We start from the raw sequence: 27,331 nt of genomic DNA on the forward strand, positions 1-27,331 counted from the left end.
TAGGATGACTTCAGATGACTGCAGCCCTAGTTGTGATTGCAACAGCATGAGACTGAGTCACACAACCCGGTACAGCAGCTCCTAAATCACTGGTCCATAAAAAATGTGAGATGACAAATGTTTGTTGTTGTAAGTCACTAACTTTTGAAGCAGTTTGTTACACAGGGATAGGTAACTAACACACTAGGAACTCATATTTTTTTCTAGAGAGAAATTAGGAAACATTACCATGAAAGCAAGTGGCAACTACTTTTGCTCACAATCAACAATAACCTTGTTTGTTTGTTTGTTTTGAGACAGGGGTCTCAGTATGTTGCCCAAGTTGGTCTTAAACACATGGGCTTAAGTGATCTTCCACCTCAGTCTCCCTGGTAGATGGAAGTAACTGGGACTACAGACATGAACCACCATATCCAGCAGACTCTTGAGTTTTTAGGAAATTTTCATCCCAAATATGTACTCCAAACACCTACCAGAATGTAGTTCATTAGATAGGTCTAAGGCTAAGCAGAAAGATATCTGAGGTAGGACTAGAGATTTGAGTCTCTAGGATTCTGGAAAATACTACTCTTTTAACCAAAATAAGAATTATAATATGTGTTATGATTTTTAAATATACTACAAAGATTGGATTGAAAACAAGGAACCTATTACCCTTCCCTACTGTAACCCTGAGTCCCATTTCTCCATTTAAAAAACATGAATCTTCTATATTTACCCTATATTTCTAAATAAGAAGCATATACTGCTTCCTTTTTTCTTCTGTATGAGAGCTCAAACTTAGGGCCTTATGCATATTAGGCAAGTGCTCTACCATTGAGCTACATCCCCAGTCCTTAGTTTTCCTAGAGACCAGGTCTCACTAAGTTTCCCAGACTGGTCTTGAAATTGTGATACTTCTGCCTCAACCTCCTGAGCTGCTGAGATTATGAAGGTGTGTCACTGTGCCCAGCCTGTCTGCTATTTCTGGATATACCAATCTTAGGATTTTTTTTTTTAGTATCACTAGGGATTGGACCCAGGGGTACTTTACCATTGAGCTGCACCCCAAACTTTTTTCAATTTTTATTTTGAGTTAGGGTCTCACCAAATTGCTGAGATTGGCCTCTAACCTACTATCCTCCCACCTCAGCCTCCTAAATCACTTGGATTGTAAGTAAGCTTGACCAGAATTTATCTTTCTTTTTTCTTTTTTCTTTTGGTGGTACTGGGTATTGAACCCAGGACTTTGTGCATGTGAGGCAAGCACTCTACCAACTGAGCTACATCCTCCCCAGCCCCAGATTTTATCTTTTGGCTTTCCAGGTAAGAAGGTAAGGATTTACCACCTTCATATTACTCTAGACTCTCACTTTTCCTACTTCTATCTATAATTTTACTATGGGGCTATGTATATCAAGTAAAAGGCTTTAGTTATATTTCCCTTATAAAACTTTTTTTTTAACTTTCTGGAATAAAAAGTTGCCTTGTTTTAACAAATGGGCTTAGTTTTGTTTTATTTAACCTTTTATTTTCCCCAACTTTTCTGCACAATTGTAAACCTCCTCTGAATAGTGCTTTTCAGAAAGTCAGTCATATCTTGAATTCCCCAATTCTACTTTTCACCTATGGATGATGCTTCTGGAGTCTCAATCTTCTTGTTCTAAATTCTCTTAAACTTCTCTAACTCCTCTCCTAAGTGCTATCTTCTCTCTCCTGATACTCCAGTCTTTTTCGGTTCACTCCTTTGGTTAGTTGGATCATATACTTTCAGTAATTTTCTGAAAAAGATTCAAAGCTATACATTTGAGACCCTGCATATTTAAATATATCTTAAATCTACTCTAACACTTGAGTGCCTGACTGTAGAATTCTCTCAGAATTTTGAAGGCCTCGATTCATTGTCCTGTAGCTTCAAGTGCTTCTAAAGCACCCTTCTGAGTCTTAGTTCTTGGCAGCAGACCAGGTTTCTGGTTTTTCTGAAAGTTTTGTCTCTATTAGGACCATTTTCAACCTACTGAAGTAAAGATTCATGGTCCCTATCAATCTAAAAAGTTATCCTTGAATTTTGGCTATTTTTTGGGGGGTGGTACTACCCAGGGTCCCTTTACTGTTAAGCTACATCCCCAGCCCTTTTTATTGTCTATTTTGAGACAGGGTCTCACTAAGTTGCTTGATCTTCCTGCCTCAGGCTCCCAAATCACTGGGCATAGGTGTGCACCACCGAGTCTAGCTTTGGTTAGTCTCTTGAATTACTTCTAAGGTTATTTCCTTTTCTCTGTTTTCTTGTTTTGTCTTAGTGATACTCTCAGTTAGTCTGTTCTCCTTGGATTAATCCTCTAATTAGTCATCTTTTCTCATCTACCTCTTTGTCTATTTATTCCACTCTCTAGGAGACTTCCTCAGTGTTTCTGTTTGAAGCCTTTTGTTTTAATTAGTTTACAAGAGCCCACTCTTGTTCTCTGGTTGTTCCCCTTTGTAGAATTCATTTCATGTCTTTGAGGATCTTAATTATCACTTTGCTTTTCTTTCTTCACTCTTCTTTTTCCTTGGTTCCTTTTTCCTATGTGTTTTGTTCTATTTCATGTTGGAGGGTTTCCTCAGAGCCTTGGTTTTCTGATCCTAAGGGTAGGTGAGGCACTATAAAGGCAGTGAAATTTTTAATGAGTGTGTGGTGGGGGCGGGGGAGGCTCGGCGGGGGGGGGGGGTGGTACCTGTCTTGTTATTTTCCATGCCACTGTTTATTCTGGGAAGAATTTTACAATCCCCTTTCAGAATGGGAGAGGAGGGGATTGGGCAGAATGGGGTGAGTGGAAAGCAAGCGGGGATATGGGCTGCAGTCCAGGAGCTGAGCACTATCAGGGAAAGTGAGGGAGAGGTTTTAACATGGAGCACCTGGTGGGGAAGTGTTCAGATAATCCACTTTTTTTTCAGTTCAGAACTCTCTCCTTTCTTTGGAATCGTTCTGAATTTAGGGTCTCTAGAGTTTGTAGCCACTCTGAACTAGATAATACTGACCTTGAAATATTTTCTAAATGAACTTAGAAACCTTAATTTTTTTTTCTAGTGAATCAACTGATAGTTGACCTCTGCTTTGTCTTTGGTTTTCTTGCAGCACCTTTTGTGTATATTTGTCTTGTCAATTTGAATTCTTTTGTGTCCTATCCCTCACCCAAAATTACTGTCCAAAATTATTGCTTGGCTTCTAAGCTTATAGTATTTGTTTGACTATGTTTGTTTAAACAACACATTGCCCTGTGACATATTAGGTTGTTATTATCTTTTCAGGTTTGTTAATTAACTAATTTATTTGTACACTCATTAATTCACTCACAAGTTGTCTTCTGAAACACATATATACTACTAAGTGCTGAGGAACCGAAAATACTAAGACAAATTCTCTACCCACCTGTTGAATAGAGGAAAACCTATACATAAACATATATTTTATTCCATATGGTAAGTACATTATACAACCTTATGGACCAAAGAGGAGGAACTAATTCAGTCTGAGAGGAAGGGTTAGGGAAGACTTCATGGAGGTAACAGGGCCTGAGCAAAATTTTAAGGTAGTTGAAGTCACCCAAAGTGAGGCCTATAGCTTGGGGCAGGGTAAACATTACAGGAGTGGAAGCTCATTTCAGGTAAGAAAGATGTCAAGGCTGGGAACAACAAGCATGTACAGGGGAATGTTAGCAGTTGGATGATTTTAAGACAGAGAGCTATTGAAAATGAAGCTGGAGTAGATGGGAAAGATCATGGGGGACCCTGACTGACATTACAAGAGTCTTGAGCTTAATTTTTCAGACAACTAGAAGCATTGGAAAATTTTAAAAGAGGTATAATGTGGTCTCAAAAATTTACATTTTTGAGAAATCAACCTAGTGAGTAGCATGTTTTTTGAGGAGTAGAAGCCTGGAAGCTGGGTGATTAGTTAAGGGAATGAAGAAATAAATCAGGTGAGGGACAATAAAGTCCTTGGTCATAAAGATGGAGCAAAAGGAGTCAATGAAGATATATGTAGAGAACAGGCAGACAGGACTTGATGTATCAACAGATCATGGGAAATGAGAGAGCAGCAGAAATTGAAAATAGCTTCCTGCTTTATAGATGCCTAGATATAGATGGTATAACCAAATGTTTCTGAGAAAATCAGAAGATGTGTCCAATTAGACAGTTGGATCTTGAAGTTCAAGGGAGAGATCTGAACTGGAGATACAGATTTGGGAGTGATGGGTATAGAGGAGGTATTTAGAATCAGGAGACTGGGTGACTTCCTCCTGGGGTAGGCTTAGATGAACACTGAACAAAAGATGGAATCATGGGGAATATTCACATCCTAAAAGTGGGTTGGGGAAAAGCTCATAGAGAACACAGTTAAATAATATTGGAGAAGTATAGAGAGCGTTAGTGATTAGGAAATGGAATTGAAGGAGAGAAGAATTGGCATTATCAAAACACGGCAGAGGTTCCATGAAAAATGGTCACTGATTTTGGCAATAAGAATGTCACATAAAAAGGAGTTTCAGGAGGGTGGAGTCAGAAACCAGTGGGTTAAGGCATGAAATGGAAATTAAGGAGTGGCATCAGTGGCTATACACAGCTTCTCTTTCAGGAACTCGAGGTAAAGGCAAAAACAGGTGGCCTGCCTTCCCATCTCAGGGGATTCTAAGCACCTTAAGAGAAGCATACAGAAATGTAACATGCACATCTATACTTAGTAAAGATTAATTAGATAAGTGGCTCTAATCAAATAGTGCCAAACTCTTAAATTTTTACTTGGCCATTTTTCTTTGATAATTTTTTTTCTGCTTTACTTTATTTCCTTTCCTGTCTATTTGAATGTTGGAAAAAGTTTAAGTACTCAGAAACTTCCCACAGAAATCTCCATGTCCCATTTTGAGAAACTGGGTTCAAGCCATTTCCTGCTTTCGTCATTGAAAATAAATAAATAATCGCTGTCATTTGCACAGTAATCAGAATTCCATCAAGAAATGCTGTGTACATTAAGTTTAAGTTGTGTGTTATTATAATCACTAGTATTAGAATAACAAGGTTGTAATCAGGTTCATCTCTAAAAAATTTGTTTAGTAAAGTCATAATAGATGCGAGGCTAGGCTTTCAGAAATCAAAGGTTGAACTATGTACCCTGTGAGTGCTCTTGAAATAGTTATTGAATGACTAACCAGTTATTTCATGGGCCAACATAGATGAGCACTGCCCAAGTAAGACTATTTGAAGAAGTATACTCACACAAAAGACTGACTTAGAGGACTCTCAGGGAGCTTCAGTGATTTTCAAACCACATGCATAAAACTATTAGACATGTCTAAAATCTCTTACAAATCTGAAAGAAAACAATTATAACTATCAAGATGATAAATTAAAAATGTATGTCTTGCATAGATATTATTTCTGATTTTAAGTTTGTTAGAAATCTGTTCTGAGCAAGATTTTGAGTTTTATGGGATAGAACTATCATGGGGATACTGAAAGTTTTAAACTTCCCCAGGTTACAGACTGTTGCAGCAGGGTGAAATCTTAAGCTGATTCATGCTTCCTTCTGAAGCTTTATTAATTTAGGTTCCCCTTTTCTTAGTGTGTGTCTTATTTTTGATGGCCTAATCTTTGATTAATACTTTGGTCATAAGAAAGTCATTCACTCCAAAACATGGCAAAAGGCTCCTTGTTAGTATCTCTGGAACTCTCAGGTATGTTTGAGACATAATCCTTGCTGAAGGAGTAACGTCATAAGATTACATAGTGATGCTGAAATAAACATGAGGGTGCAGATTTACTGATTTAAATTCATGTGCGTATATATGATGTGTGGTATAGATTCAAAAGATCATATGGTAATTTTATGTTGAATTTCTTGAGGAATCTCCATACTATGTTCCAAGTTGGTCATCATTGGTGCCTGCCCCCTCTCAATGGGGATGGAATCCAGGGTCTCCTACATGCTAGGCAAGTGCTGAACCACTGAGCTATATCCCAGCCCATTTTAATTTATTTGGAGACAAAGTCTCCCTAATTTGCCCATCTGATCTTGAACTTGTGCTCCTTCTGCCTCCCAACTACCTGGTATTTCAGGCTCCTAAACAGCTGGGATTACAGGCCTGTTCCACTGCACCAGGCTATTGTCTTTCAGATAATAGCTATTTTTACAGGTGTGTTTTAAATTTGCATTTCCTTGATGGTTAGTGATGAGGTTACCTTTTCATATACCTGTTAGCTATTTGTATGAATTCTTTGGAAAGATGTCTGTTTAGCTTCTTTTCTCAATTTTTAAAATCCTGCCCAACCCCTCAGTGCATGGAGGGAGCGGGACATCAGAACTTGAACCTGACCATGTGAGATGAACTCTACCACTGAGCTACACCCCATGTCCAAAATATCCCAACTTTTAATGTACAAGATGTTGTAAAGTATCAGTTCTTCTTAAAAACATCAATAACAACAAAAATTCATAGACTGATCCCATGATTGAAGGCACTAGGAATCAGAGGACTTGGATCTGTCGCTGCCCAGTTGTCAATTCTTGTTCACATCATCTCACCTCTCTAGGCTTGTTTTGCCTGTTAAATGAGAAGGTGGGTTTGACAATCCAGTTCGCAGTAGCCACATTTGGCTATGAAATGTGCCCAGTTCGTATAGGATACATACTGGATTTAAAAACAAAAGTGAAATATTTATGAATAAAGTTAATACTGATTGCATTTTGACATATTTTGCACATACTGGACACTAAACAAAACATTTAAACATTTAAAACAGTTTCACCTGTTTCTTCTTGTTCTTTTGATGTAGCTACCAGAAAATCCGAATTACATATGCAACCCTGGTCTAAATGAACTCTAATATGCTTTTCAGCTTTAAGACTCTGACAGCCGCACTACGGACACGTAATTCGTACGGTCGATTTCCTTGCATTGAGATACGGAAGGATTGGCCGGCAGTGAACCGCTTGGGGCGGGGCGGCGCGGGGGCGGTGACCCCGCAGGATAACACAGGCCCCTCGGGCTTCGGCTTCCTCAGCGGGTGGGCAGGACCCGGACACCGGCGCGGGGTCTGGGGGCTTCGGGCTGGGCCGAGTCTCCAGGCCCGGGGTGTGGGGGACTCGGGGCCTGGGGGCGGGCGCGGCGGGGTCGAGCCTATAAGCGGGTTCGTGCGTCAGCCTCACGCGGCGGGAAGGAAGCCGGCCCCAGGCCCCGGGCGGCCAGCGCGGGCGCCGCCGCACGTCCGCAGGCTCTGCGGAGAGGTGGCGGCCGCTGAGAGGCGGGAGAGCCGAGGGCGGGCCTGGGAGGCGGCCGGGAGGTGGGGCGCCGCCGGGGGCCGGCCCGCGCGGGCTTCATCTTTGGGCGCGCGGCCTGCGCTTAGTGCTGGGGACTCGGAGGCGCGGGGCGACGAACGGCCAGAGCGGCTATGGGCCGCGGCTGGGTCTTCCTGATCGGCCTTCTGGGTGCTGTGTGGCTGCTGTGCTCGGGCCACGGCGGGCAGCAGCCCCCGGAGACGGCGGCGCAGAGGTGCTTCTGCCAGGTGAGGGTGTGCGTGTGGGTGCTGCGGGTCCTGGCACTCCGTGCCCCGGCTGCTCGCTGGGTGTGGAGACCCCGGCAGGTGACAGGATGGGGTGCGTCACTGCACCTCCTTCTTCCTGGAACGAGCCCCCTGTGCTTCGTCACCGGGGTCTTAGTCCCCGGTAGCTGGTCTGGGTGGGCGAGGACAGGTCCTCCACCGCTGCCTGGACCTCGGCGCGCCCTCGGGAGCTCGGCTGCAGGAGAGGGGTGTGGGTGCATGCTCTATGTTTTTACCAAGTTGGTTTATGCATCTCTTTTGACCTTCCGTTCCCGGGTGTACTGACAGTGAGCACCCACATTCAGTATTCCCTATTTTCTCAGAACCTGGGTCTTCCTAACTTCTAACTTTACCTGGAACTTGTGTACCCCGGACCTGTGCTGGATGTCTCCGCCAACCTTTCTGGCTAGGACAGGCTTTTGTAGGCGGGGGATGCTCTCATTCTTGTCAGGCGGAAGAATGGCTTTGTGTGACTGTTTCTGTGTTCAAGCCCAGCTGCCTGGTGTCTTTGGGGCTCTGGTTGCCCTATGGCTTCTCGCCCTGTGCTTTCTTTTTCCTGAATGTAATGATCTCTTATTGTGACACTTTCAAAGGTGGTCTGAATGGAAGGATGGCCAAGGAGTCCGATTACAAGCTTATTATGATTATTTCCTTCTGTGAGTAAAAGATGTGGAGTTCCAGGAGCAAAATATTTTCAAAAAAACTTAGTTTTCTTGTATCTCAGTATTTGATAGTTCAAAGTCATTTTCCTTAAAGTCACCTTTTGGAGGACTTCTATCAAATAAAAATTACGTTTTATACAAAATTGAGGCATCCAAATTATTCAAGTGGATTTTATTATTTGTGATCAGAAGTAACATTTATGGGTGTAGGGGTATGTTGCTATATCATGGATGAAAGAAGAACTTTATGGGAGCAAGAGGTGTCATCCCTTTCACTGCTTTAAATTCTTGGATCTCATTTTGCTGAGCGATTTGGGAGTAGAGATGAGTGTTATCTGGGAACCTGTAATGGAACTTGAAAGAAAATTGCTGCATTACAACTAAGACATTATAACCTGCTATGATTGCAAACAGCACACAATCAAGTACTTAAAAGGAAAAAGTCTATTTCCTTCTGATTGCAAATATTACATACACAAATTTTAAACATTCAAAAAATAAGGAAGGTAAAAATAAGTCTTTAATGTATTCAGTGCTTAAAGATGTCTAGTGTAACATTTTCAATGACATTCTGGAGGTTTGGATAATGAAAAGCAGTTCTATTTAACTCTTTGACTTTCACTTTCTCTCCAGTAACCTTTTTAGAGATCTGCTTAAAATTGGGGAAGTTTTAATTTTTTTACACTTTTTTCCCGATTAATGATTAAGGTTTTTTTTTTCCCTCTTTCTTAATATCCTCTGGTGTACTTCCCAACATAAAAATATGGTTTCTTTTTCTTTTTTTTTCCCCCTTTTAGACAAGATTGGTTGTTTTTCAGAGTTAACTTTAACAAATAGTCAACTAGCTGGGTGTGGTGGCCCTTGCCTGTAATCCCAACTACTTGGGAGCTAAGACGGGAGGATTGTAAGTTCAAGGTCAGCCTGGGCAATTTAGAGAGACCCTGTCTCAAGCAAAACAAAACAAAATGAAACAAAAACCAAAATAGACAACAACAAAAAAACCCAAAACGGAATAGTAAACAAGGTAGCATAGCAAAAAACAATTTTAAGAGAAATTTAAAATGGTGTACTTAAGAACAGAGATCATCAATTCTCATTTAAAAAATAAAACAGGTGCTGGGGAGATAGCTCAGTCGGTAAAGTGCTTGCCTTGCAAGCACAAGGCCATGGGTTCAATTCCCAGCACCAAAATAAAATAAAATAAATGAATGAATAATTAAATAAATAAAACAAATAAAAGTGTACTTTAGTTCTATTGTGACCAAAAATGGAAGGAATGAGGGTGAGAGGAGAAGTGGGATGGCCAGAGATGAATAGACAAGCAGAGAATAGAGACGGACATGCATAAAAAAACAGAATGAGAGAGAACAGCAACAACAACAACAACAACAAAAAAAAAAAAAATGGAGAAAAGACAAGAAGAGATGAGCAGTGCAAATCATTTATTCAACAAACATAACTGTTGTGTTCATGATCGGAGAGTTTGGAATACAGAAATAATTAGGGTATGCTCACTCCCTTGAAGAGCTTGTAGTTTGGTGAGTGATATTCATTGGGAGCTGGTAGGAGGTACAGATCCTAGGCACTTAAAAGAACAAGTTAGTAAATATTGCTAGAAAATATATTAAAAACTAAAATTTCACCTAATGTTTGGAAATACAACTTAAAATATTCTCTGGTTTGATTTACGGTATCCAATGAGCTGCAAAGACTTGTGAATTCTGTATTGTTATTAGTCTTATGTTTCTGTCCCTTCCTGTTATCTGTCTTTGCCACTTCTGCTTTGGGTTACCACATCACCATCTTATAGTAGCATGGGTGCTTGTCTTAGAGTTGGGGTTTAGTTTATAATATATCAGCTCTGATTTGAGCCAGAGCAGCATATAATTGTTCTACTTTAGGAAGTCATTGAAAAAAAGTGTATAGAGTTCTACAAATGATTAGATTAATTTAAATAAGTATTTGTTAAGGCCTACTGTCAAAAAGTTTTGAGAGATCAAAAAATGAATTAAAAACTGGGCATGGTGGCACATACCTATAATTCCAGTGACAGGGGAAGCTGAGGCAGTAGAATCCCAAGTTCAAAGCCAGCCTCCACAACTTAGCAAGCTCCTAAGCAGTTTAGGGAAACCCTGTCTCAAAACGAAAAATAAAAAGGGCTAGGGATGTGACTCATCCCTAGGTTCATCCCTAGGTAGGTGCCCCTAGGTTCAATCTCTGGTACCTACCATCTCAAAAAAAAAAAAAAAAAAAAAAAAAAAAAAAAAAAGAATTTAAATAGGATTTTAACTTCCAGAATACTGAACCTGGTTTATGATTGGTGCTCAGCATATATTAGGGAAATTATGGTACAAGATGTAAGCACTATGCCAGTAGAAGTGTTTTTTAAAACCTTTTTTCTGATAAGCAAGGCATTTGCATGTTTTTCTGGAATAATTCTTTCAGAATGGGTTGATGGCTACAAATGTATTTTTGTTTGAACTTGGTCAGTTATTATATATGAACTTGGTCAGTTATTATATATGCCTGTTAGTTGATATCAAATCCTACTAAACCCATTTTTACTATATGTTATAAATTCTTTTGGTAATAGTATTTCAGTGTTAGTTGTTCAAACAACTAATGATTAATTGCTTGGGACTTGTAAATCTTCCTTGTATACTAACCCTTGCTTTTTTTTTTTTTTTTTTTTAAGCCATTCTATTTTAACAAATTTACAGAAAATTGGCTCTTATTTTATTTGAATTTATAAGCCTATGAAGTTTAATATGTGTATAGTTTGTATAAACAACCCTATAACCAGGACCAAACCAAAATAATATTTGTAATATTTGTATGGGCTTAAGGCAAATGAAGTCCTTTTGCAGTTTATTATTTTTGCCAGTTACTGTCCCATTATTTACCATTAGAAAAAATGAAATGACAGAACTTTAGTCCCAATTAATGGAATCCTAGGATATATTTTAAAGAAATAACCTCAGAGGCAGTATGGAGGCAGTATGGATGCAGTATGGACATCTTTTCCATTTAAGTGACTATAAACTCCTATGTACTCACAATGTTTTTCCAATCTTAGTATGGCAAGAACTAATAACACTCAGAGCCACTGAAGTGTGGTAGATCTTCATCAAGCCAATGAGAGGAGAGTAGCTCAGATATTCTGAAGGGACTTCTCCAAAAGTGTATTATTTTTAGTTTGAAGCACATTGTATATATATTCTGCAAACAGGTATTTTAGTAGATTTAACCTGTCAGGTGTCTTGTTAGGTCAATTTTTAAAGTGGATATAATTGTCAGCCTGAATGACAGAGCCATGGGAGAGACACTTGGTAATACCTTGGATGGTGAGTGGAAATAAGCCCAGAATTAAAACCTGATCTTTGAAACAGGTTTTACTGGAGAGGTGTTCATTGACTCTGAGTGCCTGCTACATTCCAGGCTTTTCTGAATAAAAGTGTGTAAAACAAATATTTTCATAATGGTTATATATAACAAAGTTTTAGAGAGACATCAGACTTTAAAATGGTAGTAACTCTTTGTTTCCCCCCTATTTTTTTGTGGTGCTAGGGACCAAACCCAGGGCCTCCTATAAGCTAGGCATGGACTCAGCTGCCGAGTACACCCCCAACCCTATTGAGCTGGTAGCTCTTACCATTCCCTGTCCTTCTACCTGGGATAGAACTTTGGCATCTCCATGCTCCCATTGACAGGGTTGCCTTAGTATACTGTCAATAAGTGAATCCTCTGCATGTTCTTCCTCCTACGCTTGTGCTGTTTTTTTATCCTTTGATCTACATCTTCTCATTTCCTTCTCCCCTCACCATAAGTAACCACAGTTTCAGTCTCTATATTTGAACACCCATGCTCCCTTTTTTACCTCCATAAAGTCTGTATATGAATAAGATCATGCAATATTTTTTCTGTCTTGCATATTCACTTAGCATAATGTCTTCTAGGTCCATCCAGATTATGGTTAATATCGTGTGAGTGTGTGTGACATTTTCTTTATCCATTTGTGGGTGGGTATTTAGAAATCTAAATATGAGGACCATAGATAATAATAGTGTATCATATTCAGGATTTTTGCTAAATAAGTAGATAATAGTTCCTCTTGCTATGGGGTTTGGGGTGGGGGGAAAACTGTGACATGAGGGATATGTTAATTTGCCCCATTAGTAAATATTTTACTACATGTCTATATCTGTATATGTAACATCCCATGTTGCATATCTTAAATATGCACAAAAGATTTATTTTAAAAATTTCATTTTTTATGGTCCCAGAACAAAATAAAAGCAAATATACCTGAAGCTCTGTACCAAATAAAGCACACTTTGAGCATATACATTTATTTATTTGTGTCTCCCTCCTCTGTATTGAGCCATAATGGACAAAATTACATATATTCAAGGAAAACAACATGATATTTTGATATACATATATTTTGGGAGATGATTACTATAATAAAACTGACTCACATATCTATTACTTCACATAGTTACCTTTTTTGTATACCTGCATGGTGAGATTACTTAAGAATATCAAGTATATGATACATTACATGACCTTATACAGTAGTAGTCACCATACTGTACATTAAGTCTCCAGAATTTATTCATCTTTTAACGTCTCCCTACTTCCCAGCACCCACAACCCCTGGTAACCATTCTTCTACTTTCTGTTGCTGTAAATTTGACTTGTTTTTTAGATTTCACAAGTAAATGAAATCACAATAGCATTTGACTTTGTGTCTGGCTGATTTTGCTTAGCATAATGTCCTCCAGGTTCATTCAGGTTGTTACAAACGGCAGAACTTTCTTCTTTTAAAAGGTGATATAATAACCCATCATGTGCCATATTGTATTTTTTCTTTTATCTATTCACTCCTTGATGGATACTTGGATTGTTTCTACATCCCAGGTATTGTGAATAATGATGCAGTGAACATGGGAGTACAGATATCTCTTTATTGAAATAGAGATTTTTATTTTCTTTGGCTATATATCAAGAAGTGGGATTGCTGGATCATGTGATAGGTCTATTTTTTTTTTTTTTTTTTTTTTGAGGAAACTCCATACTGTTTACCATAGTGGGACTGTACCAATTTACATTCCTACCAACAATGTATAAGGGTTCTGGTTTCTCTACATTCTCATCAATACTTGTTATTTATTTTATTGTGGGTTTGATCTGAATTCCCCTGATGATTACATGGTAAGTGATGTTGAGCACATTTTCCACATATTTGTTTGTTGGTCCTTTGTATGTCTTTGTAAAAAAAGTCTATTCAGGTCCTTTTTTTCATTCTTTTTAAAAAATTTTTAAAATTTGTTTTAATTAGTTATATATGACAATAGACTGAACTTTGATATATCATATATAATGGAGTATAATTTCTCCTTCTTCTGATTATACATGATGTAGAATACCACTAGTTGTATAGTTATATATGTACATGGAGTAATAATGTCTGATTCATTCTATTGTCCTTCCTACCCCCATACTCCTTCCCCTTCCTTCATTCCCCTCTATCCAATCTAAAGTAACTCTATTCTTCCCTAACCCCTGCCCCCATTTTGAATTAGCATCTGCATATCAGAGAAAATATTCAGCTTTTGGTTTTTGGGGATTGGCTAATTTCTCTTAGCATGATATTCTCCCGCACCATCCATTTACCAGCAAGTGCCATAATTTCATTCTTCTTTAAGGCTGAGTAAGGCTGAGTAACACACACACACACACACACACACACACACTTGTGTGTGAGATTGCTTTTTGTAGTTATATGAAGAATGTCATCGGGATTTTAATTGGAATTTCATTAAATCTGTATAATGCTTTTGGTAGGATGGCCTTTTTGGTAGGAACACTAATCTCCAGGATATATAAAGAACTTAAAAAACTTAACACCAAACAAACAAACAAACAAACAAAACAAAACAAAAAACCCAGGATATTAATTCTGCCTATCAAGGAGCATGGGAGGTCTTTCCATCTTCTAATGTCTTCTTCAATTTCTTTCTTTAGTGTTCTGTAATTTTCATTGTAGAGGTCTTTCACCTCTCTTGTTAGATTGATTCCCAAGTATTTATATTTTTTGAAGCTATCACGAATGGGGTAATTTTCCTAATTTCTCTTTCAGTAGACTTGTCACTGATGTATCAGGAGGACATACACGATTTGAACAAATGAATTATAATTAATGAAATAGAAAACACCATCAATGGCCTACCAATCAAGAAAAGTCCAGGACCAGATGGATTCTCAGCTGAGTTTTACAAGACCTTCAAAGAAGAATGAACACCAATACTCCTCAAAGTATTTCATGAGATAGAAAAAAAGGGAACCCTTCCAAACTCATTCTATGAGGCTAATGTCATCCTGATACCAAAACGAGACAAAGACACATCAAAGAAAGAAAATTTCAGACCAATATCCCTGATGAACATAGATGTAAAAATTCTCAATAAAATTTTGGCAAATTGCATATAAAAATATATTGAAAAGATAGTGCACCATAGTGGGGTTTATCCCAGGGATACAAGGTTGGTTCAACATAAGGAAATCAATAAACATAACAGACTTAAAAAGAAGAATCATAGGATCATTTCAATAGGTGCAGAAAAAGCATTTGACAAAATAAGCACCCCTTTATGTTTAAAACGCTAGAAAAACTAGGGATAGTAGAAACATCTCAACATTTTAAAGCTATGTATGCTAAACCCAAGGCCAACATCATTCTAAATGGAGAAAAATTGAAAGCATTCCCTCTAAAAACTGTAACAAGGATGCCCTCTTTCACCACTTCTACTCAACATCATTCTTGAAACTCTAGGCAGAGAAATTAAAGGATACTAATGGGAAAAGAACTCAAACTATCGCTATTTGCCGATGACATAATTCTATATTTAGAAGAGCCAAAAAATTCTGCCAGAAAACTTCTAAAACCCATAAATGAATTCAGCAAGGTAGCAGGTTATGAAATCAATACCCATAAATCAAATGCATTCCTATACATCCGCAACAAACCTCTTTTCATTCTTTTTAATCGGCTTTTTCCTCTCTCTCTCTCATTGTATGAATTCCTTGTATATTTTGGATATTAATCCCACATCAGACAGTAGTTTGCAAATTTTCTCCCATTCTACAGACTGTATTTTTATTTTCTTGGTCGTTTCCTTTGCTGTTAAGAAATATTTTAGTTTGATGTAGTCCCAATTATTTAATCACTGTTGCTGTTAAAAAACATTCAGGGCTGGGGTTGTGGCTCAGTGGTAGAACACTTGCCTAGCATGTTCTCAGCACCACATATAGATACATAAAATGGAGGTCCATTTGCAACTAAAAAAATTTATAAAATCATTCAGTTATGTCCATCTTTAAGAATAAATGCTAGTAAACCACGTTTTTAATTGTCAGCATTATGCTTTGTTCTTGGTAGAATCATCTTTGTTTGTGCTGTTTACATCCTGGTTTAAACCCTGGCCATTTGGACTTCTGTAGTACTACATTGATCTTAAATAAAGTCAAGGTCTTCCTCAAGAGAATACAGATTCTTAGTGGCAGTAGATAAAGTCTTTTCCAACAATGCCTGAGCTTCACCAGTATCATATTCAACCATTACATTAGCCTCCAGCCACAGACAAACTATCACTAGGAGGAAACAAAGCTTTGCAGTACAGGTTATTTGTCAGTAAGAATCTGGTCTCCAGTCAACTGGTGGATGATTTTTTTCATGTGCATGTGATTTAGAATTTACAAAATCTGCCTCATTTCAGGAATCTGACCTTTTAGCCTCCTTTTCTTTCAAGCGTTTCTTGTATTCTTGGTACTGTTCTTCCAGCTTCTTTAGTATTGTAGCTACAGTCTCATTCCTGGGCTGTTTCATGAAGAAATTCACATCGTCCACACACATGTTCTCAGGAGTCCCTAGGTGGAGCTGCCTGTACCTTGCAACCCCTTCTTGTATGCCCCAACAATTCTCAGTGGCCACCTTCTCAAGAAAGCTAGCACGAGACTAACTGCCTACTCCAACTTATTTTTGTTATTGTTGCCTGTGCTTTTGCTACCATTTCTAAAATATCACTGCCAAGACCAATGTTGTGGAACTTTCTCCTGTGTTTTCTTTTAGTAGTTTTGTGGTTTAGCATTTTGTTTATGTATTTAATTCTTAAGTTGATTTTTTTTAATGTGAGTGATGTAAGATTAAAAAAAATTATTTTTTGCACGTGGATATCCAGTTTTCCCAGCACCATTTAATGAAGAAACCATTCTTTACTCATTGTGGGTTTTGGCACCTTTGTAAAAATTTGGTTGTCCATGTATACATAGGCTTGTCTTTGTACCCTCCATATGTACCATTGGTCTGTGTGTCTGTTTTTGTGCTGGTACCATACTGTTTTATTACTATAGCTTTATAATATAATTTGAAATTAAGAAGAAGGCTGCTTCCAGGTCTGTTCTTGCTTAAGATTGCTTTAATTATTTGGGGTCTTTTGTGTTCATATGAATTTTAGGATTGTTTTTTCTATGCCTGTGAAAAATGTCATTGGAATTTTGAGAGGGATTGCATTGCATCTGTAGATTACTTTGCATACTATGGACATTTTAGTAATATTAATTCTTTAAAATCCTTGCATGGGATATCTTTCCATTTATTTGTGTCATTTTCAATATTTTTCATCAATATTTTAGTTTTCAGAATACAGCTCTTTCACTTTCTCAGTTACATTTCTTGCTTAGTATTTTTATTCCTTTTGATGCTATTGTAAGTGGGATTGTTTTATTTCTTTTTCAGATATGTTACGGCTAGTTAATAAAAATTCGACTGATGTTTGTTTGTTTATTTATTTATTTATTTCAGTGCTGGAGATCAAACCCAGAGCCTCATGCATGCTAGGAAGCACTTTAAGCTACCCCACCCCGATTCCTGAAATTGATTTTTGTAGTTGACTTTGTATTCTAAAACTTATTTACTAGTTCTAACAATTTTTTTGGTGGAGTAGTTAGGGTTTTCTACATACTTTGTAAGATCATGTCATCTGTAAACAGAGACAATTTTACTTCTTCCTTTTTAATTTATGTACCTTTTATTTCTTTTTCTTGCCCAGTCAACACTTTGAATACTTTTAAAGTCATTTCATAAAAAAATAAGTACGAAGAGTATAGTCTTACAGTACTTTGAGTGAAAACCTAAAGTGATAATCTATGGTAGGACTAGAATTTGCTGATATTTTAAGAAGAAAACTAGAAGGTATTTAGAAAATATTTAAAGAATATCTGTAACTAGAAAGTAGTGAACAACTAGACCAGTGTAATTTTCTTTTCTCTTTTATATTTGACTTTTCCCAGAGTCAATGGGGAAAGTTTCTGAGACTCCCTCCAGTGTTAATTTTTTATATGTAGTCCTTTATTCCATTGGAGACAGAAGTCAAATTTTTGGAAAATTTTAACTACAATTTTACCCTATTTTTTTCTTCCTAAGAAAATGTCACAGAAGCAGAAGCATTTAAAGAGATTGGGTAATAATAATGATGAACATTTACTGAACATTTACTTTGTATTATTTTATACTGATATCAAATCCATGAGATGAGACCTATTATTATTTTCCATTAAGATATTGAACTGAGGAATAGAGAGATTAACTAACTTGGATAAGGCCACAAACTAGCTAGGTGGCAAAGTAGAAATCGAACCTAAGAAGGTCTGACTCCAGAGCATGCATACTAACCATTGATACACACTGTCTCCTCCTTGAGGGACATCTATGGAGGGGTTTGCTGTTTTGCTTGAGAGGTTGCAATAGAAGGCCTTCAAAGACTTTTCAGCTAACTCTTCAGGGACCAGGACTTTAAACTGGGTGATGTTACATGTCACTCCTACCTTGGTATTTATACCTACCATCCCTTAATCAGGGCCTTTTTATTTCCACCTATTATTTTGGCTCTTTACCCAAGGCTGATGATTTCATGAATGAAGTCAAGAACACTGAGCTTCATATTTTAGCATACATTATACATTTTGGAATGGAGAAACTTTTTAAAAATTCAGATTCTTGAGGCAGGTCCAGAGTTGTCTCCCACTGGGAGACAGTGCATAGTTACTTCAGCACAAAGTCATCCTTGTTATAGAGTGGCACCTGCCTTAAAGGTCTTAGATTAGGTAATAGAATTTTGATTTGTTTCCAAGAGTCTATCCTGTTTCCATTAACAGGTTTTCTACCTTAGCCCTTTCCTGTGACTCTGTTTTGCTAACATGCCTTGTTCTCTAGTTATTAGAACTGGACCTTGCAATATACCTGCCAGGCTTCCTTTTAGGGATCAGGTTCTGCTGTTGGCAGGCTCACTTGAACTGTAAGATGGCTTGGATTTCCAAGTAGCTACCTGTCTTGTCTTTGCTGGACTCTCTTCACCTACTGAAACCTCTGCCATCTTTATGTTGCTTCCTTATCTGCCTTACTACCTATATTTATAGTGGAGAACACCTCCTATTCCATATCTAACGTAAGGGGCAGGAGACTTAAAAACCACCATTTGACCTGCCTCCTTTCCCCACATGTCACCTCTGCTCTGGAGGATCTGCACTTTTTTCTGGTTGGGGGCTTCTCAGAACTTCCTTTGTATTTAGGATATAGATAGGTAGAATGTTGGGTGTGAAGGGTTGCTTATCATAGCTGCCTGCTTATCTTACTGTGGTAAGTGACTTCCTGCCCAAATGTGCTTGTGTGCTCTGGGGCACTGAGCACCATCACAGGCGACATGTTAGTACAGAGGTACATTTAGAGAGTGTGGCACTATTCTCCAGTGAGGAGTACCAGTGGACAGCATCCACCCATTCTGTAAATAATTCTTGTTCATCTACAGTGCACTTTCTAAAAGCATGGTGCCAGGTATTGGAAACACAAAGATGAACAAACATGATTTTGCCTTCAAGGATTTTGCTCTCTGATGGGCAGGAGGGAGACAGTAAATTCAGCACAGTGAGGCATTTTTATACTATAGCAGTATGTGGGATACACTGGAAGCACCCGGGAAAAGCAGTTAACACAACAGTGGTGAGGTATTCCTGAGAGATGGCTTCTGTAAAGTGGTGACACTGAGCTAGGTCTTGAAGATATATTTTTACTGTGAAAATGAATTTCTGGGGGAAAAATGGATTGCTTCAAACTCTCTCAGATTTCTCTTGTTCAGTTGTTTCATTTTGTAACTTAATGTCTGTTTTGCTTGTGTCCTTTTGGCCTTTGTGGTCTTTCTAGGCCTGTTATTCTTTGAATAATAATTTGTACCTAAGGGGAGAAACAGCTACTTTTTTGTCCTTAGAAGTTTTGCTTTAAAGCTTCAAAAGAAAATGTGAAAAATGGAATCATCTAGATTAAAAGCACTTTAATGTTGTTAATATCCAAAATTAAGATTCATAGGGACTGGGGGTGTAGCTCAGTGCTAGAGTGCTGCTTCAGGAGCTTCAGGCCCTGGGTTCAACCCCCTACACCAAACATGTGCACGCACATAGAATTAGGACTCTAAGATTATGGTGTACTCAGAATTTTCAGTAGGAAACAAGGACACATTTGCATATGAAATGAAAACAGTTATTATATGACAAAATATGTAGATCAGATTTCTAGAAACTGAATTAGCTCCAAACAAATAAGATTAGAAAAATCAGTAAGAAAATCTTAGCTTTTGAATGTTGCTGTGATCATTCAAAGGCTTCTCGTCTCTCAGGTGAAAATACTGTTTTGTGATATTCTCAAATTAAGTTATTGTAGTATTTTATATATTCCAAAGGGGAAACATCTTTAGTATTTCAATAAATATTTTTACTTGCTTTCTTACAAGTAGATTTTAACATGTTTTTATAGGTAGTAGGGATCCCTAAAATATAATCCAATGTAGTTTACAATGAAGACATTGAGACTAAAGAACGAGCTCGTTTTTCTACAGCATTCCTCCTGTCCTCACAACTCCCCCCGCCACCAATTTTTTTTGGAATCATTATGTGCTTGTTACTTAAAAGCAATGTTTAATTACTTCCATTAGGTGTTTGCCTAGCCCCAAATAAACATCTAGGAATTTTAGTTTCACAACTGAAAACATCATATAATATGACATCATTATAATATAACTTCCCACTGTATCCTCATAAAGGTACATTTAATAGTTTCTAGTAACTAGGGTTTAAGACCTCAATCTTGAGCAGATCAGGATTGGCTTTGTGGTCAGTTTGCTATTTCAATTTTGCTAATGATAAATCATTTCTAAGCACCATTCCAAACCTATAAAAATCATTATGGCCCATTAACTAGGGATTGTTAGAAGTCTATAGTGATTTATTGTTTTTTTTTTTTAAATAAATTGTCACTTCTTTTTATATAGTCATCAAGTCTCTGACCTATACATACTCTGGAAATTAAAGGAAAAATGGAAACAACTGAAACTTATAAGAATACAGAGTCTCAGGAAAACCAAGAATGGGAGTACACTTGGGTTTCAGGAAAGATGTGGGGGAAGTGGGAAACCCTTAGGGAATATGAGTAACATGTGCTGTCTCTTATCAGCGCTTCTTGGAGTGTCTTTTAAAATCTTTCCTCTCTCTGCTGACTGGCTCACATGCGCATCTGTTCACATGCTAGAATATGGTCTGAGTTTATGTGTTTACAGGTCAGGTCATAGGCAGCTACATCTCTCCCTTTTATCTCAGTGCCCATCTTTGGTCTAGTCAACTGGGGTCTGGAGGGCAGGGGTACAGAATGACGGTGAGGGGACCAGCTCTGTGTGTGTGTATTTTCATGAACTCAGTATACCCTACGAAAGTATCCACTGCATTGGGTTAGGGATATAGAAAGAGCAACAGTATCACTAGATTATGCCCCATCTCAGAAAAGTATGAGGCATGGATAAAGGTTGGTTGAGTAAGAGGTATTTTTGTAATAACCATCTGAGGAAAAAGAATCTGTTGCATCTAGGACATTTTGATTTAATATTTCATTTTCTTCGGAACAGGTTAGTGGTTACTTGGATGATTGTACTTGTGATGTTGAAACCATCGATAGATTTAATAACTACAGACTTTTCCCACGACTACAAAGACTTCTTGAAAGTGACTACTTCAGATATTACAAGGTACTTTTAATTTTAATTTTTGTATAAGAATGCTTTTAATGGGTAATTACATTTTCTTAAGAATTACTAAGCTTCAAAATTGTGGTTATTATTTAAAATTGAGAGAAGCTTTAGTCAGGAAATTCAGTTTATATTAGTGAACCATTTGGTTTTAAACTCATCAATTGGATATTTTTAATTTCAATGATAGTTTTGCACTCTAGAGTTACCTGGATAAATTGAAGTTAGAACAAAAACATTGCTATCTAAACAGTGAGTTCATAATTTTCTCAAATATCAGATCGGCTCTAATTAATTAAGATAATTTAAAAAAATTTTAGGAGCAGTATGGTTTTATTTAGACTCATATTATTTTAACAAGTCACTTGTAGCACTTTATCCTGAGATAACTTCTGGAAGAATTTAGAAAATCTGATCATTGGAGTCTTTAGTTGTAGTTCACATTCACAATTTAACTTTTCTCTATTGGGTAACTATTTCTTGCCTTAAAAAATATGAGTTGAATAGTGATGATATGAGCCGTTTGGACTCCTGGTTGCCATACATTCAGGGTCTGGTTAGTGGCTGTCTGTGTTTTTCTAACCACCTATCAATTTGCCTATGCCAGCTATACACATACAGCCAATGAAACTGGACCACTGGTAAGTGGAAGAAATAGCATGATTGCGACATATCACATAACTAGTTCATAGCATCTTAATTCAGCAGCTGTCATTTATAATCTTGAGGTTCTTATTTTTAAAACTCCTACTCTTATTCTACAGGTAAACCTGAAGAGGCCATGTCCTTTCTGGAATGATATCAGCCAGTGTGGAAGAAGGGACTGTGCAGTCAGACCTTGCCAATCTGTAAGAACTGTGTACCTTTAGTATCTATTGCATCTTTTTTTATCCATTACAATTTTTTAAAGGGTGCCAAGATAATCAAATAATAATTCAATCCTTAGTTTCAATATAACATTTGATATTTACATATTACAAACCTAAACATCTAAGTGTAAAACCTATTTTGAATCATACTGACTTTGTAATGATAAAATTAGAATTTAGCAGTTAATATAACTCTTTGATTTATTAGGGAGAGTAATAGTTCTTTTGGCTTGATATTTGTTTTTTTTCCCTCTATCTTACCTGAAAAAGTTATATGTATGGTATAGTCAAAGGGAATTAATTGAAGTGTAAATAAAATTCCTTCACTTTTTTCAGTATAATTTTTCCTTGGATATCCTGGGGTAGAGATTGAGAGTGGACAAAACACCTGATTATACTTTGGAACCTGCAGCATTAAAATTTGAAGTATTCTATGAAAGTAGAGATTTTTACAATACTTTCAAATGAAGTAGGTTTTTTTCCCCTTTAAAAGTATATAGGGGCCTGGGGATGTAGCTCAGTTGGTAGAGTGCTTGCCTCACATGAATAAGACCCTGGGTTTAATCCCTAGCACCAAAAAAAAAAAAAAAAAAAAAAAAAAGTATATAGGGTTGTAGGTTGTAGCTCAGTGATAAGAATGCTTGCCTATATGCAAGGCCCTGGTATGATCACCAGCACCAAAGAAAAAAAAGTATATTTTCATTTTATTTATTTTTATTGTGACAAAATACATATAACATTAAATTTACCATTTAACCATTTTAAGTGTATAGTTCAGTGGCATTAAGTACATTCATATTGTTGTGCAGCTGGCCACCCTCCACCCATCTCCAAAACTTTCTCATCCTCCCAAACTGAAACTGTTGCCACTTGACCACTAACTCCCCTCCCTCCTCACAGTCCTTGGCAACCACCACTCTTATTTTTTTCTCTATGAATTTGACATTATAGGCACCTCCTATAAGGGAAATAATAACAATATTTGTCTTTCTGTGTATGGTTTTATTTCATGTAGAATAATGTTTTTAAGCTGATATATGTTATTATAGTATTTATTAGAGTTTTATTTCACTTTAAGGTCAAGTTTCAATGTTGCACTCTATGCCTCTACTGAATTTTGTTATCTTTTTATCTGTTGATAGACTTTTGTATCATTTCTACCTTTTGGCTATTGCCCATGCTGTGTACATGTGTATATAACTATCTCTTCAAATCTGTATTTTCAATATTTTTTGGGATTGACCCAGGCCCTTGAGCTTGCTAAGCACCTGTTCTACCTGAGCTATATCCCTAGGCTCTCAAATTTTGTAGAATTGTTAGATCATATGGTAATTCTAGGTTTAATTTTTGAACACTTGCCAAATTCTTCCACAGTGGGTATACCATTTTACATTCCTATCCAGAAGTGCACAAGGGTTCCAGTTTTTCTACATCCTTGACAATACTGATTTTTCTGTCTTTTGGGTAATACCAATCCTATCAGGTGAAAGTGGTGTTTTGTTTTTTGAGTGATTTATTTTTTTATATCTAACCATTGCTACATAGACATATCTAGCATGTACTATTAAAGCAAATATAAAATATTATTTATGAATATTTTATCGTGAGAATGAGAAGCATGTTTTTAGTTATATTAATCCTTAGAGACACAACTTTGTGAAAACTCAAGGATTAACTTACAAAACACCTTATGTTACTGTATTAGTTGGCTTCCCATTATTATCACAAAATAATTAAGATAACCAACTTATAAGGAGAAAAGGCTTATTTTGGCTCACAATGTTGGAGGTTCAGTTCATGATTGACTCTCTGTCGCTTTGGGCCTGTGGCGAGGCAGCACACCATGGTGGAGAGTATGTGGCAGAGCAAAACCAATCACCTCATGATTAGGAAGCAAAAAAGAAGAAAAGGAAGAAGCCAGTAGAAGCCCCATCAAGAGCACTCCACCAGTGACCTAAAAGGCCTTCCACCAAACCCACCTCTCAAAGGTTCCATCACCTCTTGATAGGGCCTCCCTAAGGGCCAAGCCTTTAACATATGGCCCTTTGGGGGACATTCAGAATTCATTCCATAGCGATTACTGTTTTGAAAGCATGAACATATCATTATAGTAATGTTATCAGCTTAAATGTTTCTCTATATTTTATAAGTTCTTGACCTTATATTTTAGTAAGAGGAAAAATTAGTTTGGGGTATTTAAATTTACCAACATCCTGTTTTACTTATTAAACTGAAAAGCTGAGAAAGGATGTAGTTACCTCAACTTCAGCAGAGCTGGGGCTGAGTTATATAAAAAGCTTCCCATTCTTTGTTGTGGTGGCATACTGTTCCATAGCATGAAGACACCATTATTCATTAAACCAATGGAGGACAAAACAAAAACAAAAACTGGGACTGAGACCCTTTCATGTCAATATGGCTGCTTTTTTCTTAACTGATATTGTAATGGAGAGAAGGTTTTTTTACTTTTTTTTTTTTAAGGAAGGTAATTGGAAAACATTCTTGGTTTATAAATATGTAAGCTTGGCAGAGGAGTACCATGATTAGACCTGAGTTTTATGACTGGCAGTATTGTGTGAGTGTGTGTAAAACATGAGGAGATGGAGATTTTGGTAAAGTAATATCAATTAGATTTGAATAAAATTTGGTTCAATGATGATTATTTTGTGAGGGCCTACTAGGTGCTGGAACCTGGGCATACAAGCTTAGCTGTAACCTTGAGAAGCTTGTGGTTTAGTAGAGCAGAGAAACACTAAATGATCATTTTAACACAAGTATGATTGCCTAATTATAGGCTAAAATATTCAAACTGAGAAGAGAGAGGAAGAGCAAGCAGAGGGAGAGTGGGAGAAACTCAATTCAAGTGCCAGTGGGAATGGATTATTTTTCTTCCTCTTAGGACGAACCTGGGTTCAGTTCTAATACTTCCTAATTGGGTGGTGTGTTGGAAACAAAGAGTAATTAAAGATCATTTTGAGTCATTTGAAATATTTGCTACAGTCTAAGTAATCAGCTTTCAGACCTAGCATTTATATTGTGCACTCCTGATATATCAACATCTCAATATTGTATGCTTTGGTGTAGAAGGGACATTACTTAATGACCAGAGTGCCATCCTCTCCCCTAAAACAATGAGCAGTTCTTCCTTAAACTAATACAAGCATTTAGTGAAACTCAGTCAACTCACTACACAAATGGTCTGCTGCTGCTTTGGTATTGCCTTTTGGGACTGAACAAAGGACAAAGACCAGTTCTGTTTTTGTCAACACTTTGATTTCCCTTTTTAGTTCAGGTTATGCCCTGTGACCCAGCATGAGTGAGAAAAATAGTAAAAATTGATGTTTTCTTCCTTACGTTGGACACTTTGAAAACTACATCTCTTGATTTGCACCCTGATTCCAGAGATTTGAGTGATACAGATGGTCTTCCCATCGCGAGGCTGGAATCTTTCTGTCATTTCTTCTCTTTATAATTCAACAATTCTTTCACCTCCATTATTGATTGACCAATGCAGAAAAAGAGCAACAATATTCAGTATTAGTCTGGGAATAAGAAATAAGTATTGTGGTGGTTATGTCTTTTTGGAGATACTTTGGCAAGTGTATCAAAATGTATCAAAAATAAAAAGGCACATACCCTTTGACCTAGAAATCCTATTAGGAATTTCATTTAGTAATTGTTCAAAGATGACCATAAAGCAGTTCTGAATATTATATAGATGTAAGTTCTACTGAAATATTTCTATGAATTTGACATTCTTTGTTTTGTGAAAAAATTAGAAATCTTCCAAATTTGTAGCTATTGAAAAAGAATATCCTCTGATCTAGTTGGGAAATGTACACAATAAAGTGTTGTGTACCCTTCTGGGAATATACCTTGTACTGGAAAAGAGTTTAGTGTTATGCTACATCCTTATCTACCCACAGCATCACTTTGAGGGTAAGCAGATAGTTCCTGCAGTAAGTAAGTGGCCAACACAGCTAAAAGCCAGTTCTAGTTTCTTCTGAAAAGAACTGGAGCTCCTTAAAATATGATTGATTCCAAGAGTGGAGCAAGAGATACACAAGATGAACCTGAAATATTTTGTCGTTACAGAAAACAAAACAAAACAAAACGTGCTACTAAGGACTATCAAAGTAATATCAAAAGGATATAGATGCTAAGATTAAGTCAGCACTTAGTGACTTACAGAGGGACAATTTGAACATCAAAAAAGAATAATGGCTCAATAACTGTTTTTACATTTCCATGCTGTATTATGTGATTATTTTACTTTGTTTTTGAATTTTTATTTACTTTTAAGAAATAATATAAAAACTGCCTGAGTATTCTTAGTTAAAAATAACCTGTTAATTTCAATAATTTTTTTCATGATTTTTTTCTCATAAATTATAGAAGTTTAAATTTTTTTCAGAAGATAGAATAAACGTTATCTAAAAAAAAATACGTATCTTTTCTTTTTCAGGATGAAGTTCCTGATGGTATTAAATCTGCGAGCTACAAGGTGTGTACATATACTTACTGATGTGTCTAGTATCTTAGTGGAAAACTTGAAAAGCCCATTTCCCCTTGCCATCTAGACACCTGCATCTCTGTTTCTCATTACAGTGAAATCCCATGAACGTTATTTTTATTCAGTGGCTCTAATTCCCTTTGTTTGTTTTTATTTAACCTTTTATTATTCAAAGAATCAAAAATAAACAAAAGTAGAGAAAAAATAAACAAAAATACCTGTCACTCAGCAATTATCAGCATATGGTCGCGCTTGCCTCATCTGTACCACTTACTTTGTTTTCACAATTATTTTAAAGCCAATCTCAGATAAATCATTATGTTTACACATAATTCACATAAACCTCTAAGACAAAAATACTCTTTTAAAAAATTCCGTCAGGTCCATATTTCTCCAGCTGTTTCATAAATACATTAATACTTTGTTTGAAACAGGATTCATATTTGACCCACACATTGCATTTGATTTACATGTCTTTTATGTCTCTCTTTTATAATAAACTTTTTTTGGTGGGAAGGTTTACTGGGGATTAAACAACCCAGTGGTGTTTTACTACTAAGCCACATCCCCTAGTCCTTTTTATGTTTTATTTTGAGACAAGATTTCTCT

The 27,331-nt window shown here is 37.0% G+C and overlaps 1 protein-coding gene and 1 pseudogene across 3 annotated transcripts in view; one reads left to right on the forward strand and one right to left on the reverse strand.

Moving 5' to 3' along the window:
• Window positions 1-7,213: 7,213 nt before the first annotated feature.
• ERO1A (endoplasmic reticulum oxidoreductase 1 alpha) overlaps window positions 7,214-27,331 on the forward strand; it is a 42,896-nt gene continuing 22,778 nt past the window's right edge. Inside the window, exons 1-4 of one of the 2 annotated variants that reach the window (XM_079121223.1) lie at window positions 7,214-7,518; window positions 21,221-21,340; window positions 22,105-22,188; window positions 26,675-26,713. In XM_079121223.1, coding sequence (XP_078977349.1) covers window positions 7,405-7,518; window positions 21,221-21,340; window positions 22,105-22,188; window positions 26,675-26,713 — 357 coding nt within the window. In that variant the 5' untranslated portion in view covers window positions 7,214-7,404. The remainder of the gene's footprint in view (window positions 7,519-21,220; window positions 21,341-22,104; window positions 22,189-26,674; window positions 26,714-27,331) is intronic. The other variant, XM_079121224.1, reaches the window with a different exon arrangement.
• LOC306649961 (prefoldin subunit 3-like) lies at window positions 15,519-21,213 on the reverse strand (annotated as a pseudogene). The gene has a single exon. The product of its transcript is annotated as a prefoldin subunit 3-like (transcript).

This window comes from Sciurus vulgaris (assembly GCF_902686455.1).
Source record: "Sciurus vulgaris genome assembly, chromosome: 2".
Taxonomy (NCBI): domain Eukaryota; kingdom Metazoa; phylum Chordata; class Mammalia; order Rodentia; family Sciuridae; genus Sciurus; species Sciurus vulgaris.